Source organism: Haematobia irritans, chromosome 5, assembly GCF_050003625.1.
Source record: "Haematobia irritans isolate KBUSLIRL chromosome 5, ASM5000362v1, whole genome shotgun sequence".
Classification (NCBI taxonomy): Eukaryota; Metazoa; Arthropoda; class Insecta; order Diptera; family Muscidae; genus Haematobia; species Haematobia irritans.
The window spans coordinates 141662933-141679785 of NC_134401.1; the positions used below are offsets into that span (position 1 = coordinate 141662933).

General features: G+C 31.6%; 2 protein-coding genes across 5 annotated transcripts in view; one reads left to right on the forward strand and one right to left on the reverse strand.

The window, feature by feature from the left end:
- Window positions 1–298: 298 nt before the first annotated feature.
- LOC142240083 (uncharacterized) lies at window positions 299–3247 on the forward strand. Its single transcript, XM_075311801.1, has one exon. The coding sequence runs from the start codon at window positions 299–301 to the stop codon at window positions 3245–3247; it is 2949 nt and encodes a 982-aa protein (XP_075167916.1).
- A 4786-nt stretch (window positions 3248–8033) lies between these two features.
- Window positions 8034–16853, reverse strand: part of pain (transient receptor potential cation channel family member painless) — a 102998-nt gene continuing 94178 nt past the window's right edge. For all 4 annotated transcript variants that reach the window (XM_075310128.1, XM_075310130.1, XM_075310127.1 and 1 more), the window contains 4 exons: window positions 15981–16085; window positions 15736–15918; window positions 13715–15667; window positions 8034–9483 (listed from right to left, as the gene is read on the reverse strand). In XM_075310128.1, coding sequence (XP_075166243.1) covers window positions 8938–9483; window positions 13715–15667; window positions 15736–15918; window positions 15981–16034 — 2736 coding nt within the window. In that variant the 5' untranslated portion in view covers window positions 16035–16085 and the 3' untranslated portion in view covers window positions 8034–8937. The remainder of the gene's footprint in view (window positions 9484–13714; window positions 15668–15735; window positions 15919–15980; window positions 16086–16853) is intronic.

A 16853-nucleotide genomic window follows, 5' to 3' on the forward strand; every position in this document is an offset into this window, starting at 1 on the left:
CAAAAAAAGAATAAGCTTAAAAATATTATCATACAATATAAATGGAATTTCTAATAAATTTCTGTTTCCACATTTCTTTTCATTTATCAAAGAATTTGATGTCATTATTCTTCTGGAAACACATTTAACAAGCCAAAATACAAGAAATACGGAGAAATACTTCCCGGAATATGAAATACATTGGATAAATGCTAAAAAGGTTAGTCGATTCGGTCGGGCTATTGGGGGTATAATGCTGGGAGTAAGGAAATCATTAAGAGTACTAGGGGCTAACTTTGAATTTGTCCATAATGATGAAATGTGCGGAGTGACTGTTCAAATTGAACATTTGAAAATGATGATAGTACCGATGTATATAAGAAGCTCCGACTGGATAAGAGAATTTGAAGCTGCAAAACATTTTTTATCGGAGAAAAAGGATGTAGATTTAATTCTGATCGGAGACATAAATATTCGTATTGGTGAAATACAGCAAGATATCTGCGATTTATACAGAGATGTTTTTCATGCTGGGACAGACATAAGAAAATCATTAGACAAAGTAACTAACACGAATGGGAAAAGGTACATTGACTATTGCAATGACCAAAATCTGATTGTTGTAAATGGCCAAACGCACGGGGATGAGGAAGGGAATTTTACATATGTGAGTAACAGTGGGACATCAGTTAATGACATTTGTGCCCTGTCCGTAAACCTGCTCCAATATTTAGATAGTTTCAGAGTCATTGATAAAATTTGGTCAGATCATATGCCCATAACCCTTAATATAAATGTAAAAACGCGGGATGCTTCGGAAGACAAACTTAAATTATTGCCTAAGCTAATATGGAAAGACTCGTACAAAGCAGAATACCAAAGTAACCTTAACAACAAATTGCTAGATACTCACGACATTACATGTATAAAGGAATTAACGGATATCGTTATTACAGCAGCACCTACACGGAACGGCGACCTGATCTTCAAACCTAATAAGAAGTGGTTTAATAACCGTTGCTATTGGGCAAGGAAAAAATCTTTTAATTTACTGGCCAAATTTCGTAAATCATCACTTGATAGAGATAAACAGAATTATCTAAATGCCAAAAGGAAGTATAAGGAGGTCTGCGAGACGAGTAAGCAAATGTACTATGCTAGGCTCACCCAGAAACTAAACGAAACATCCAATGGGAAAGAATGGTGGAAACTTGTCCGAGAAATAAATGATCAAGAGTTTCATATAAGCAACTGTCTCTCAGCGAATACTCTAAAAGAACATTTCAGGGAACTTCTCAAGCCAGATCTGGAATTAATTAATATTCACTATGCCCCAGCATTAGTAACAAACAATAGCCTTGACCAGGACATAACAATAACAGAAATAAAGGACATGCTGATGAAGACAAAACCAAACAAAGCCCCTGGTGAGGATCGGATCACGTATGAATACTTCGCAAATGCTACGGACGAATTTCTCACTCAGCTTGCCAATATTTATTCGAAAATATATAAGGAGAATAGAATAGATTCCGAATTCCAGAGGTCTGTAATATTTCCAATTCATAAAAAAGGAAGTTTAGAAAATCCGGAAAACTACAGAGGAATATCTTTCATGAACACGGTGGCAAAAATATTTATGGGAGTGCTTAATCAAAGACTTGTAAAGTGGGTTGACGAGCATAGCATATTAGTGGAACATCAAGCCGGTTTTCGAAAAAATTACTCGACGGTGGACAATATTTACAATTTATCAGCCATTATATCTGCAAAACTGGCCGAAAAAAGGAAGGTATACGCATTCTTTGTGGATTTCAAAGCAGCGTTCGATAAAATATCACGAAACCTATTGATTTACAAACTGCACCATCTCGGAATCTCATACAAATTTGTTAGCATGATTGAAACATTATACAGGAGTACACAATCGGCAGTTTGGAATGGAGAAGAGTTGTCAGAGTTCTTTGAGACGGAATCAGGCCTAAAACAGGGTTGTCTACTATCACCTTTATTATTCGCGTTATATATAAACGATCTGAATGAATCATTGGAAGGGGGGATAAATATAGAGGAGCTCAATATAAGAATATTGCTATATGCTGATGACATCGTCGTTTTGGCTGAAGACCCAGCGACGTTCCAATTCATGATAAATAACTTGGAAGAATATTGCAAAAAATGGAGCTTGGTAGTCAACACCTCAAAGTCCAAAGTTATGGTATTCCGAAATGGCGGCAGACTATCTTTACAGGAAAAATGGAAATTTCAGGGCGAGGATCTAGAAGTTGTATCAGAATACAAATACTTGGGAGTCATACTAACCCCGCAAATGAAGTATAAAAAACATATTCAGAACCGAAATTCGCAAGCAAAAAGCGCTATCAATAGCACTTGGAAGAATTTTTTGAAAAAAGATGATATATCATTGCAACAAAAATGGAGCCTTTACATGGCGGTATGCAGATCAGTACAAACATACGCTGCTCAAGTTTGGGGATATGGTAACTTTGAGGATGTCGACCAATTGCAGCGATTCTTTTTGAAATTGGTGTTAAGGCTCCCGGAATCTACTCCAAATTATGCGCTTTATATTGAAACCGAATTGGAAGAGGGTCATCTGTATTCTTTACAGCTGCACACGAAATATATCTACAGAACGTTATTTCAATACCACTCAGAGCGATTGCCGCATAAACTGAGTAAAATAATCGTTGCAAAGAAAATATTTTGGATGAAGAATCTCTTAGATTTAACAAGCAATTTCGGAGCTCAACAATTTGTAGACAATATGACAGCTAGAGAATGGAGCCGCAATGCCCAGATACTAATTAATAAAATGACCCTTGCTAATAGGGAAAAATCAACCCAAATGGCTCTGCAGAGTAGATCCAGGTTTTATAAAAATCTGGACTTGTCGCGAGGAAGACTCTATTTTAATGGTGAATACAATGCCTGGGAGATAACATGGATTTTTAAAGCTCGTTTGGATTTAATATTTCTTAATGCTAACAGCAGAAGTACCAGCGTAGGAAACACCGAGCAATGTACGTTGTGTAACTTAGCCGAAAGAGAAACAATATACCATTTTGTGGCAGTATGTCCTGTGTTAAGAGGTTATCGACAGCAATGCTTTTCTAAACCAATTTTAACCGAGATTGAGCTAATAAGAATACTAAATGGAACCGAAGTCTATGATTGGAGAAATCTGATTAAATATATCACAATTTCTCTACGATATCGCAAACTGATTATAAGCGAGTATGCTTAATTAACTTTTAATTCAATCTGATTTATATTTCCCTTAACTAAAATTAAACTTAATTAGATAAAATGAATACCGGCTGACGACAAAATGTCATAGCTGTAATCTTTAATTTAATGAATTTATATAAGAGCATTACCAATTAATGTAATTTTGTTTTCATAAATTAGTAACTTGTATGCAAATTCATGTAATAATAAGCAAAAACAAATGAATTAAATAAAAGATACTACTACTACTACTACTACTACTACTACTATGGGAAATTAGCGCAAATTGCCACTAATGGATTCATTACAGAACTGGTACTAGTGCTCCAGTTTATTACCATTTTTAATTGTCATATAATTTATTGATTTTTATACTCACTTGATATTAAAATCTTTTTGAATCTACACTTTTACTACCATACAACTATCAGCATTATTTATTGTTCAACATATTCCTTTCTGGTGCAATACGGATGGAAACAGGGTCCTAAAAGTTTGTCCCAGACTGTTTCATGAGCAGTTGTCTATGTGGTAGTCCTACTAAGTTGTTTCAGGACGTGTCCTTTGAGATGAGTCCAAGTCGTGTCATAAAGTGTAAATTTTCCCAGTCAATGACAAATCCATGTTAAAGTGACCGGTCCATTCCATACGCTTGGACCAGAACTGTGACTGGTCCATATACACCAGGGACTAACCCTGTACCAATCCTGGGGTTGTGGGTCAACATAGTTTCACTAAGTAAATGAAGAGATTTTAGTCAAATAAACCCGAATTTATAAGAAGCGTTGTGACATTGTCTCAAATCTTTTTTTATTTGTTTGTAAAGACAATGTTGTTTGTCTAAAATGCTGCTCCTCAGAAAAGGAAACCCGGTTTTAAAAAAATTGAGATTTTCGGATAAAAAAACTGTCTTTTCCAAAAAAACGGCTATTTGGACACCCTATCCTTAATATTTCGTAAATTACGCATCCTAAAATTTAGGTTGCATAATCTTTAATATCACGTAAATATTTTTTTCAGTGTAGATTACAGAATAAATCATTATTAAATCATAAATTTTTTTTGGATATTTCCAAGAGGAAATATCAAATATCTTCAATTCCGTGGATTAGCTTGGAAATTCTAAGGAAAGTAATGACATTAAATTAAATATCCTCTGTAAGCAGACTCCATGGATAGATCTACCTTTATTATATTGTATATAGCATTAAGATAATGAATTTACTTATAAAAACAATTTTTTTTTGCATTAGCATTATTTTAGACTGAAAACAAGCAGATAATTGATATATGAATGTCCATTTAAGCCAAAGTAAATATTATTAGTATTATTATCAAAATAAAATAAATTGAAAAACCAATAAGAAATATATGTATGTGTATGGTATTAAAAACAAACCTTTTTGTTATAAATGTGAGAAATAAAATATTTACAAATTATGGGAAAAAAACATTGGAAATAAATATTTCAAATAAACATATGGGGTTACGCACGAATATGTTTATGGGAAAAGTGATAATTTTTTGTTGTTAAGTTATTACCTGATAAAATATTAAGCTATACTTAAGTATATAGTATTTATTGTAGTCATAAACGATTTGGTTTCTAATCGCTGAATATAGAGAAAATATAACCTACGGCGATAAAAAGATAAATTATGGTTTTATAAAAAATTACATAATTTTAATTACATGTGAAAAATAAAAATAACAAAATAAATTTATAGCAACTCAAATGTCACATACAAAAATGAAAATATATGTGTGTGTATAACTATATATACTATATAAATGTTATACAAATTAAATATATATTGATATACATATTTATAAATATTAAAAAAAAAACTAAATTAAAACGATGAAAGGATTGAATAAATTTTTTGATATTATGATCTTGATAAATTCATAAATTATTTATAGAATTTGTACGTATTAAGTTTTTATGATAATGTGCAACAGAACTATATTTTGATGAGGAAATTGAATGTAAGGAAATATATGAAAATTATATGAGAATAAATATTTTTATGTGTTTTTTTTCTATCAAATGTTTACAAGGCACAAAATGCAGGCAACTGTAATTCCATGGATCTAAGTCCAGAAAAAAAAAACAATATATTTAATGGGCATCCAAATATACCTCAACAAAAAGTGGGTAAGTACACCCAGAGAAGGAATATGATCACCCCAAACATGTTTTAAGAGCAAAATGTTATTTTTGGACGGTGAACATGGAATAGAGTTAAATTAGTTTTCTCCTTAATAGTATAAATTTCCTTCATTTTCTTGTCCAATAAGCCCGCTTTACATACACAAGGTCGTGGGTTCGATTCCTGCTTCGACCGAACACCAAAAATTTTTTCAGCGGTGGATTATCCCACCTCAGTAATGCTGGTGACATTTCTGAAGGTTTCAAAGCTTCTCTAAGTGGTTTCACTGCAATGTGGAACGCCGTTCGGAATCGGCTATAAAAAGGAGGTCGCTAGTCATTGAGCTTAACATGGAATCGGACTGAATAGTCTAAGTGAGCCTGATACATCGGGCTGCCACCTAACCTAACCTTGTCCAGTAAGTTCGAATATACATATTGTATTAATATGTAGTAAATAATTTGTTGTTAATTAAAATTAAACAAGTTGGCATTAATACCAGGATAACATAAAAATACATTTTCTAACCTCAAGAAGTTAAATCTGACAATCGGTTTATATGGGGGGCTATGCCTAAAAATAGCCCAGCAATGCCATCTGACCTATATCAAGTTCTAAGCCCATAGTTTCTATCGCTCGGGGGTTAGTGTGATTTCAATGCACGTATATCGCTAGATCGACTAAGAAGCATGTAAAGAACATTAAGGGATCTGAGGCCAACATATCGATGCGATACAAATCAAATTTCTAGAAGTAAGGAAAGTCTAAAGTCGGGCGGGGCCGACTATATTATACCCTGCACCACTTTATAGATCTAAATTTTCGATACCATATCATATCCGTCAAATGTGTTGGGTGCTATATATAAAGGTTTGTCCCAAATACTTACATTTAAATATGACTCGACCTGGACAGAATTTGATAGACTTCTACAAAATCTACAGACTCAAAATTTAACCCTCTAATGCCCAATCCCGCTTTTAGGCGGGTTTCGTTAAATGAGGAAGCACACATTTTCAGCCAACAAAAATGGGTAAAATAAAAAGAAAACTTAGTTAAAATTGTTCAATAGGCCTTGCAGCATATACTGAATTTTACAGCATAAATTTTTCTTGTGTCGTTTTCTTGGCTTTTTTCAGCTGGCAAAAAAAAAATGGGGCTTTAGAGGGTTAAGTTGACTAATGCACTAGGGTGGAACACAACGTTAGTAAAAACAAGTAAGGAAAGTCTAAAGTCGGGCGGGGCCGACTAATTATACTCTGCACCACTTTGTAGATCTAAATTTTCGATACCATATCTATATATAAAGGTTTGTCCCAAATACATACATATAAATATCACTCGATCTGGACAGAATTTGATAGACTTCTAGAAAAACCGATTTCAACCAAATTTGGCACGCATAGCAACAATGCTAATTCTACTCCCTGTGCAAAATTTCAACTAAATCGGAGTTAAAAATTGGCCTCTGTGGTCATATGAGTGTAAATCGGGTGAAAGCTATATATGGGAGCTATATCTATATCTGAACCGATTTCAATCAAATTTGGCTACAATGCTAATTCTACTCCCTGTGCAAAATTTCAACTAAATCGGATAAAAAAATTGGCCTCTGCGATCATATGAATGTAAATCGGTCGAAAGGCCGGCAAGGCTTGATCATAACCAATGTGTGGTAACCACTGTTACCACTCGCGCTAAAAAATATTTACCAAAATTTGAAGAAAATCTTACCAGAAATCTACCAAACAAATATTTCTATAAAACATTTTCTCAAAATTTTATTTCTATAGAAAATTTTGTCAAAATTTTATTTCTATAGAAAATTTTCTCAAAATTTTATTTCTATAGAAAATTTTCTGAAAATTTTATTTCTATAAAAAATTTTGTCAAAATTTTATTTCTATAGAAAATTTTGTCAAAATTTTATTTCAATAGAAAATTTTGTCAAAATTTAATTTCTATAGAAAATTTTCCCAAAATTTTATTTCTCTAGAAAATTTTCTCAAAATTTTATTTCTATAGAAAATTTTCTGAAAATTTTATTTCTATAAAAAATTTTGTCAAAATTTTATTTCTATAGAAAATTTTGTCAAAATTTTATTTCAATAGAAAATTTTGTCAAAATTTAATTTCTATAGAAAATTTTCTCAAAATTTTATTTCTCTAGAAAATTTTCTCAAAATTTTATTTTTATAGAAAATTTTGTCAATATTTTATTTTTATAGTAATTTTAGAAATTTTATTTCTACAGAAAAATTTTATTTTTATATAAACTTTTTCCAAAATTTTATTTCTATAGAGATTTGATCAACCAAAACATCAAGAAATCTAGCAAACAGAAAAAAATACTATTTTTGGTAGAATTCTACCAACTGTGGCAACGATGGTGGTAATACAAATTTATTTTTACGTTGCACTTTCATATGTTTTAAGTAAATTTGTAAATTGTTTTGTAAATTTTGTTTAAATTTAACGAAAAATGTTGTAGGGGAGATTGTGGGGAAAATTTTTTGGCAATGTAGGGGAAAGTAGGGAACTTTTTTTTGTCTTTATAGGGTAAACCGAAAATTTTCCTTGGTAGCACCGACTATAATACGTATCCACAATGGCAGTTACATCATTTTTCTTCCCAAATATAGAAAAACCTTTCATAATTGTGATTTTATTTTATTAATAATTTGATTATATATAATAATTACATTAATACATTTTAAATTTGCAAATTGTATTTGCAAACTTGAGAACGCGTCCAACGAAAATATTTAATAAAATAATATTATAATAAAAATGCATAGAATTTAATTGAACGGCGGTTTGCATTTTCACTTAAATCTATATATTATTTGAGTCGATTTCATTTTAAATACAATATAAACTTATATAGAATAGTTTTTGCATTAAATAAAATTATTGGTAAATATTAGTATTACATAAATACATTTCATTTAGAATCTTATCGATTCTATGATATATTCAAGAAGAAACAAATTTCAAAATTATTGTTAAGAGTAATTGGAAATTTAGAGATTTCAACTATTGTTTGTTTTAATTATAATAAGCTGAGTTGATATGTGTAAGTATATTTTGATAGTTCTATACGTTAGAATATTTAGAAAATAATAGGTTTAATTTATAGTGTGTCTCAGAAAGTAAACTACGAATCACGTTAGAGAGTGGAATTAATATTTTCATTTTTATTGCCACAAAATGTGAATTTTTATTTAATGCACATTTATGATTTATAATAATAATCCTGTACTGAAAATAGAAAAGTGTGATATTAAAGGAGTAATGCTCTAGATTTATAATGCACAACAAGAACAAATGCTACTTAATTATAATGGTGTCAATTAACTCTTTTTCACAACCTTTTATTGTATTAAATTTTTCGCGTTTGTATCGATTAAGGGGAGTCAAGTGTTCATTTGTCTAAAGATATTCTCGACATATTGAGTTATTTAGCTTGATGGCTTTATAGGTTCATTATAATTTTCGTTATTATTGTATAAACATATTTTATAAATACTAAGTTTTGTTATAAATATTCAGTTCAATCCCTGCCAGTAGTCAGTAATCCTTGCAGTAAGGCACACATGTCATCCAATTTATTTTCAATGTTCCTTAAACGATTCTCCGTATCAATCATTTTCTTTTTCGTTTCCATTTTCACAGCCTTCTGCTCCAATACGGCCATGGCCAATTTGACTGTACGTCGATCCATTTCTGAACATTTATTGGTAATGCACGAACATAAACATGGGACAAATTGTACTGGAGGATCTAATAATTTAGCTTTTTCAACATCATTTGAGGGTAAAGGAGAAAATGATTTTTTCTTCAATGATCCACCACCCATTTCCTTCATTTCAAATTCATTAGCCACTGGTATATAGACTTTATTATTTTCATTTGGCATTATGACAATATTACGATAATTTGGGTAGAGATTCATTAAACGGCGACAAATCGATCGGAATGGTTCATGATTTACTATGAAGCTAGAGCGTTCAGAACGTCCCGTTAAAACTTCTTCATAGCGTGAAAGTAATTGAGTACGACAAATGGCTCCATTTAATTCTGCTTGTCCTTTAATGGCCTAAATGAAAAGAAAGAAAAATAGAGAAAATATTATCATATTTTAAGCAATATTTTTGAATTAAATAAATCTTAAGTCACATATATAGAAAAGTTAAACATTAAACCTAATTTATATATAAATTCCTTGAATAAGTTTTCTGTAAATTAATTTAATTCATTTTTTTAGATATATCAGAAGCTTAATATAAAAAGGAGTTGTTCGTTGTATTCACTAAATTAACTAGCCCACTTTGCACTGTGTCTAAACCAACTAAAGTTCAACTCATTTTTAAAATTTATCTGATTATATAAATGCATAAAAGTATTAACCTCAATATTCTTCAAAATCTTCTCTAATATTATTTTTATAATATAGTTTTTATACCCTCCACCATAGGATGGGGTATATTAACTTTGTCATTCCGTTTGTAACACATCGAAATATTGCACTAAGACTCCATAAAGTATATATATATTATGTCCGTCCGTCCGTCTGTTGAAATCACGCTACCTTCCGAACGAAACAAGTTATCGACTTGAAACTTGGCACAAATAGTTGTTATTGATGTATAATGAATTCCTTGTTTGTGACTTCCAACCGACATCTTATTGTTCTGATATTATCTAAAAGTGGGACCCATTTTCGTATAAATATTTTTGTAATGTCTACAAGCCCTAAAAATAAAATGACATTACTCCGCAAAAAACCATTAAAATTGGGTGTTTTTGTTTTCCATAATGTTTTTTGTGCTGATTTATGTTTATTTTAGCTTTTTGTGTTTTTGTATTTATTTATTGAGTCTTTTTTTTACGTAAATTGTACAATCAAAGGCTAACAGGAAATTCTTAAGACTATAATGTATTGTCTTAATTATTTTTTTTTTCATTTTTCATAGCTCCTCCATTTAGATATTGTTTACATTTTGAGGCATAACATAAGGCACTTGTATTGTTATCTATTCGAATTAACAATTTGTCTAATTTTAAATGATTAGAGGTATACTTTTAGGCTTCTGAATTGTAATGTAAGTACTTCATAAAGTTTTCACTTTGAAAAGCTGAAACCGCTCTTTTAAATTTCTACGAAATGCTAGACAACAAAACAATTTGTTTGACGCTAAAAAATCCATTAAAAAGGAATAAAACAAAAACTATAGACAATCGTTGTATCATAAATTCGGGTTTATTCGGTCATTTCAAAAGAAATAAAATGTTGACAAAATTTTCTACAGAAATAAATTTTTAACGAAATTTTCTATAGAGATTATGTTTTGACAAAATTTTCTAAAGAAATAAAATGTTGACAAAATTTTCTATAGAAATAAAATTGTGATAAAATTTTCTATAAAAATAAAATTTTGACAAAATTTTCTATACAAATAAAATTTTGGTACATTATTTTTGGCTCTTAGAGGCTCCGCAAGCAAGGTTTATATATGGGGGCTATATATAATTATGAAACGATGTGGACCAATTTTTGCATGGTTGTTAGAGACCATTTTCGTATAAATATTTTTGTAATGTCTACAAGCCCTAAAAATAAAATGACATTACTCCGCAAAAAACCATTAAAATTGGGTGTTTTTGTTTTCCATAATGTTTTTTGTGCCGATTTATGTTTATTTTAGCTTTTTGTGTTTTTGTATTTATTTATTGAGTCTTTTTTTTACGTAAATTGTACAATCAAAGGCTAACAGGAAATTCTTAAGACTATAATGTATTGTCTTAATTATTTTTTTTTTTTTCATTTTTCATAGCTCCTCCATTTAGATATTGTTTACATTTTGAGGCATAACATAAGGCACTTGTATTGTTATCTATTCGAATTAACAATTTGTCTAATTTTAAATGATTAGAGGTATACTTTTAGGCTTCTGAATTGTAATGTAAGTACTTCATAAAGTTTTCACTTTGAAAAGCTGAAACCGCTCTTTTAAATTTCTACGAAATGCTAGACAACAAAACAATTTGTTTGACGCTAAAAAATCCATTAAAAAGGAATAAAACAAAAACTATAGACAATCGTTGTATCATAAATTCGGGTTTATTCGGTCATTTCAAAAGAAATAAAATGTTGACAAAATTTTCTACAGAAATAAATTTTTAACGAAATTTTCTATAGAGATTATGTTTTGACAAAATTTTCTAAAGAAATAAAATGTTGACAAAATTTTCTATAGAAATAAAATTGTGATAAAATTTTCTATAAAAATAAAATTTTGACAAAATTTTCTATACAAATAAAATTTTGGTACATTATTTTTGGCTCTTAGAGGCTCCGCAAGCAAGGTTTATATATGAGGGCTATATATAATTATGAAACGATGTGGACCAATTTTTGCATGGTTGTTAGAGACCATATACCAACACCATGTTCCAAATTTCAGCCCGATCGAATGAACTTTGCTTCTCTTTGAGGCTCCGCAAACCAAATCTGGGGATCGGTTTATATGGGGGCTATATATAATTATGGACCAATGTGGACCAATTTTTGCATGGTTGTTAGAGACCATATACCAACATCAAGTACCAAATTTCAGCCGGATGGGATGAAATTTGCTTCTCTGTGAGGCTCCGCAAGCCAAATGTTGGGATCGGTTTATATGGGTACTATATATAATTATGAACCGATGTGGACCAATTTTTTCATGGTTGTTAGAGACTACATACCAACACCATGTTCCAAATTTCAACCGGATCGGATGAATTTTGCTCTTCCAAGGGGCTCCGGAGGTCAAATCTGGGGATCGGTATATATGGGGCTTTATATAAATATGGACCGATGTGGACCATTTGTTGCATAGTTGTTAGAGACCATATACATACACCATGTATTAAATTTCAGCCGGATGGAATTTAGTTCTCTTAGAGGCTCCGCAAGCCAAATCTGGGGATCGGTTTATATGGGGCCTATATATGATTATGGACCGATGTGGACCAATTTTTGCATGTTTGTTAAAGACCATATACCAACATCAAGTACCAAATTTCAGGCAGATCGGGTGAAAGTTGCTTCTCTCCGCAAGTCAAATCTGGCGATCGGCTTATATGTTATGGGGGCTATATAATATTATGGACCGATTTGGACCAATTTTTGCATGGTTGTGAGAGACCATATACTAATACCATGTACCAAATTTCAACCGCATCGGATGAGTTTTGCTCCTCCAAGAGGCTCTGCAAGCCAAATCTGGGGTTCGGTTAATATACCCTCCTATAGTGGAGGGTATACAAATAAGTTCATAACCCAGCAAAAAAGCAATGAAAATGTTCCTTTTGGATCCGGAAGTTGAACAAAATTGGCTGAGAATCTATGAATTTTATATGGGCTTGTCACACCCAGAGAAGGAATATGATCACCCCAAACATGCTTCAAGAGCAAAATGGTATTTTTGGACGGTGAACGTGGAACATGTTTGTCGCAATTATGTACCTGATTGCAACAACCATATATATATTTGTCGAGATAATACAATTTTACGCTAAAATATGGTCTTGAAAAATATTTGGTGGATCGTATTCCTTCTCTGCGTGCATAGGGCGGAAGTCATCTTTTTAAGGATCTGCTGCATTGCTTTCGCATTAATTCTCCAGTTGTGATGCTATTTCAATATTTTGGATTTCTTTAAAAAAAAATATGGCAACAATTACAATTACAAAACGAAAATTTTTCTCCCGACATGCGTATATATTTCCCGACATGGAAATATTTTTTTTTTTTGGGATATTTTACTAATTTATTTTGTAAAGTCTAACACCTTATGAAATTAAATTCTTAGAATAGTGGTATTAATGGTTCAGCACAATTAATTAGCAGTACACAATTTCTATTATTTTATTCGTTCTTTGTTGAAAATTCAGAAAAATTTAATTTATTGGTAAAACAAGAGATTTTTATGTATTACCTATGTGAAAATTAAGTCCATCTCTAGAAGAACTTTTCTTGATGTATTTTAAAAGTTAAGACTTAGGTCGAACTTCCAAAACTTCGGTGTAAGAAGACAAAGTGGTCCACTGGTGTTGATCACTTTTATTGAGACTCGGATTAGTTGAAGAATTTTCTATCCCAACATAGCAAACGAAAAAATTGGATATGTCAAAAAATTAGAAAAAAATCAATCTTCATTGCCATAATAAACTTTTTAAATTTACATGTACATTCTTCATATTCTGGGAATTGTGACTCTTATAACCCTCTCCACTAAAAAACAGATTTTTCGAAAAATTCTTTTGAAATTTCCATTACTCACCTGTGTATCACTAACAGCCAAACCGTTTAATAAATTGAACAAGACAATTGTCATCAGGAAGACAAAAAGTAAAAACAGCAAATAACTGTAAGTACTTTCAAATTGTAAATCGCCAGCATCAAATTCTCCCGTCAACATGACAATGGTTTTAATCAAAGACGACAAAGGAGACGAAAATTTATTGAATTCACCATCTTCTGCCTCACCATCCTGTTGTGGCGTTTTCCCAAACAATATGTAAAAACATAATGTGAAAGTGATCACAAATATCGAGTATAGAGTAAAACTTTTCAAAAAGCTTTTGCATACTGCTTCCAACATAAGCATATGTGTCGATATCGATAGTACTGGCAAAGAACCCACCAGTAAACAAAGTTCCACGGCAATTAATAGCATAGTACCAACGGCCATTATTTTTTCAGTTTGACGACCATATGTCGGCTCACAACGTGTTATTATGGCCAATACAATTAGGGCCAATTCCATGAAATTTGTGGGCGATCGGAAATAGTTAATCGGTGACATTACAAATTGTATACTCTCACGTATTATCAAATAGACTATGCCTATCCAGGCTATGAGTCCAAAGAATTCAGTAATGGGAGTATCGTTGTCCTCGGGATTAAGTTTACTTAATTTCAACACCGTGTGAGTGACAATGGATATGGCAAATACGAAATATAGCAGGAAGTTTATATAGAATATGGTGGAGAGGCGATGCCATTTTAGAAACAGGAAACTGGTTATTAAGGGATGTTGCAGTAAATAACGATGTTCCTTAGATTTCGATATAAAATCTATGGGAGCCATTTCCTCACGTAAACTGTGATTATGTTTCAATTTCGCTTCATTTTGTTTGGGCATTAAATTCATAAAGTTCACTAGGATCTCAAACTTTTCATCTCCCACACTGACACCATTCGAGTCAATGCAATGATCAAAATGCTCTTCCAGTAATTCCGGAGCCATGCCATCAATGGGCAGTGTATTGAAGTTGCTTTTTATGCCAATATAGGCGCCACGCTTTAAAAGCTCCTTGACTGCTTCTTCATTGCGATATTTGACAGCAAAATGCAACGGCGTGGATCCAGTCTTATCTCTCTCATTGACATCTATACGATCCGATTCCAAAAGGATATAGAAACATTGACGATAGTCACAATAATCCTGGGCTGGTGTCTCATTCATTTTACGTATAATCTGAATAAGAGGTTGGTCCACCGGTCTAATATGTAAATCGTCCATTTGCAAAAGTTTTCCCAGGGCATAGCTATTGCCATACGTGGTGGCAATTTCCAATGCATTATTATTCTGATATACTGCATTATAGTTCACCTCATTTGCCATTAGCAAATCGAAAGCTTCATTTGCTCCCTTTTTAATTGTTTCGAAGAATAATCGGGCATTTTCCTCTTTCAAGCTATTTTGCAAATTATCTTTTTCTGACATATTCAATCTATATTGAGGATAATATTCCAAGAATTTTGCCTTATCCTCAGATATATATGAGAATAGCTTGTGAAAGGTAACCTCTTCCGAGACACACTTTTCGGGTAATTGAATATCTGGATAAGTCTCAAGTAATTTTTTTCTCAATTCACCTTTACGATATGTGTCCAGATCCACTCTACCATCAGCTAAAAAAATATCAACCACTTGACGTTTCTTCAAATCGTCTAATTTACGATTTCTCATGACATGCATAAGGGGTGTAATATCCGATTGATTGGGTATATTGGGTGAAGCTCCATAATCCAAAAGCTGTTTCATACAGGCTATTACATCGTTGGCATTTTCATTGTTAATACTTTTGGCCAATGAATTTAGAGGTGTCAACTCGGCGTATTGTTTATCCACAATAACATTGCGAATAGCCAGCAAAGCTTTTACAATTTGTGGATCACGGGAATCGGTGGCAAAACTCATGGGATATTTTCCAATATGACGATTGAGCTAAAAATTTTTTTTTTAATGCATATTAACTAATCTGAAGTAACCTTAAAAAAACACAGAATACCCACAGTATTTGGACTACATCCTCTGTTTAGACATTCAGTTACAAATTCCACGCATCCTGGGGTGCTTAAAGCCTTATCGAAAATACTCCGGTGATTAACGTCCAAACGTATTGGGTCAGCTCCTAGATCTAAGGCAACACGAAAGTCTTTTATATTTTTATTAGTCAAGGCATTGGCCAATTGTGTCTGTTGAAAAACAAAATACAAAGTTGATTAAGAAATCACTAAATATTGTAGGGGCCAATTACCTGTGGATCCATTATACAGGCAGACATCTGTATAGAGTCACGATTGTTCGCCATAATTTTACAGTCTCATAAGCTTCTTAGGACTATATTTTGAATGGAATTTTTCTAAAAAAAAATATAAGAGAGAAATTTAAGCAACATTATTTTTAAATCTATTGAAGGCACCATAATTATTATGTGCTATCTAAATTCAATTATGTTTTCAAAGTGAAATAAATTTTTAATAGTGACCCAGCAAAAAATTCTTCAGCAGTAAGAGTTTAGTTGCGCTTTTTGGTATACAATAAAGTAGGCGACGATACAAATTTAGAAATTTTTCTGGTACCATATAGGGTTCACTTTGAGTGTAAAGTTGGCCGGTACCGAATACATTATTCTCTGAATCTTCAAAATTTAAATTTAATTTAAATTAATGCCCTGGAATGTATCAGAATGTTATAAAAAAATTGGAAAAATATTTCAATCTAAAGCCATTTTCTGCAATTTTGAAAAGCGTATATCTATGGGGGCTATATTTAAATCTGATTTTGACCAAATAATCTCTGTGAAAAATTTCAGAATTTTCGAAGTGAAAATTTGGACCTACTATTTCTACAACATATCACGTAAATCGAAGTAGAACTGTGGCCTCTGTGGTCATATGAGTGAACAGATTTCAATCAAATTTATTTCGCGTTGTTTTATCAAATTGTTATTTCTATAGAAAATTTTGTCAAAACGTTATTTCTATAGAAAATCTTGTGAAAATTTTATTTCAATAGAAAATTTTGTCAAAATTTTATTTCAATAGAAAATTTTGTCAAAATTTTATTTCAATAGAAAATTTTTGTCAAAATTTTATTTCAGTAGAAAATTTTGTCAAAATTTTATTTC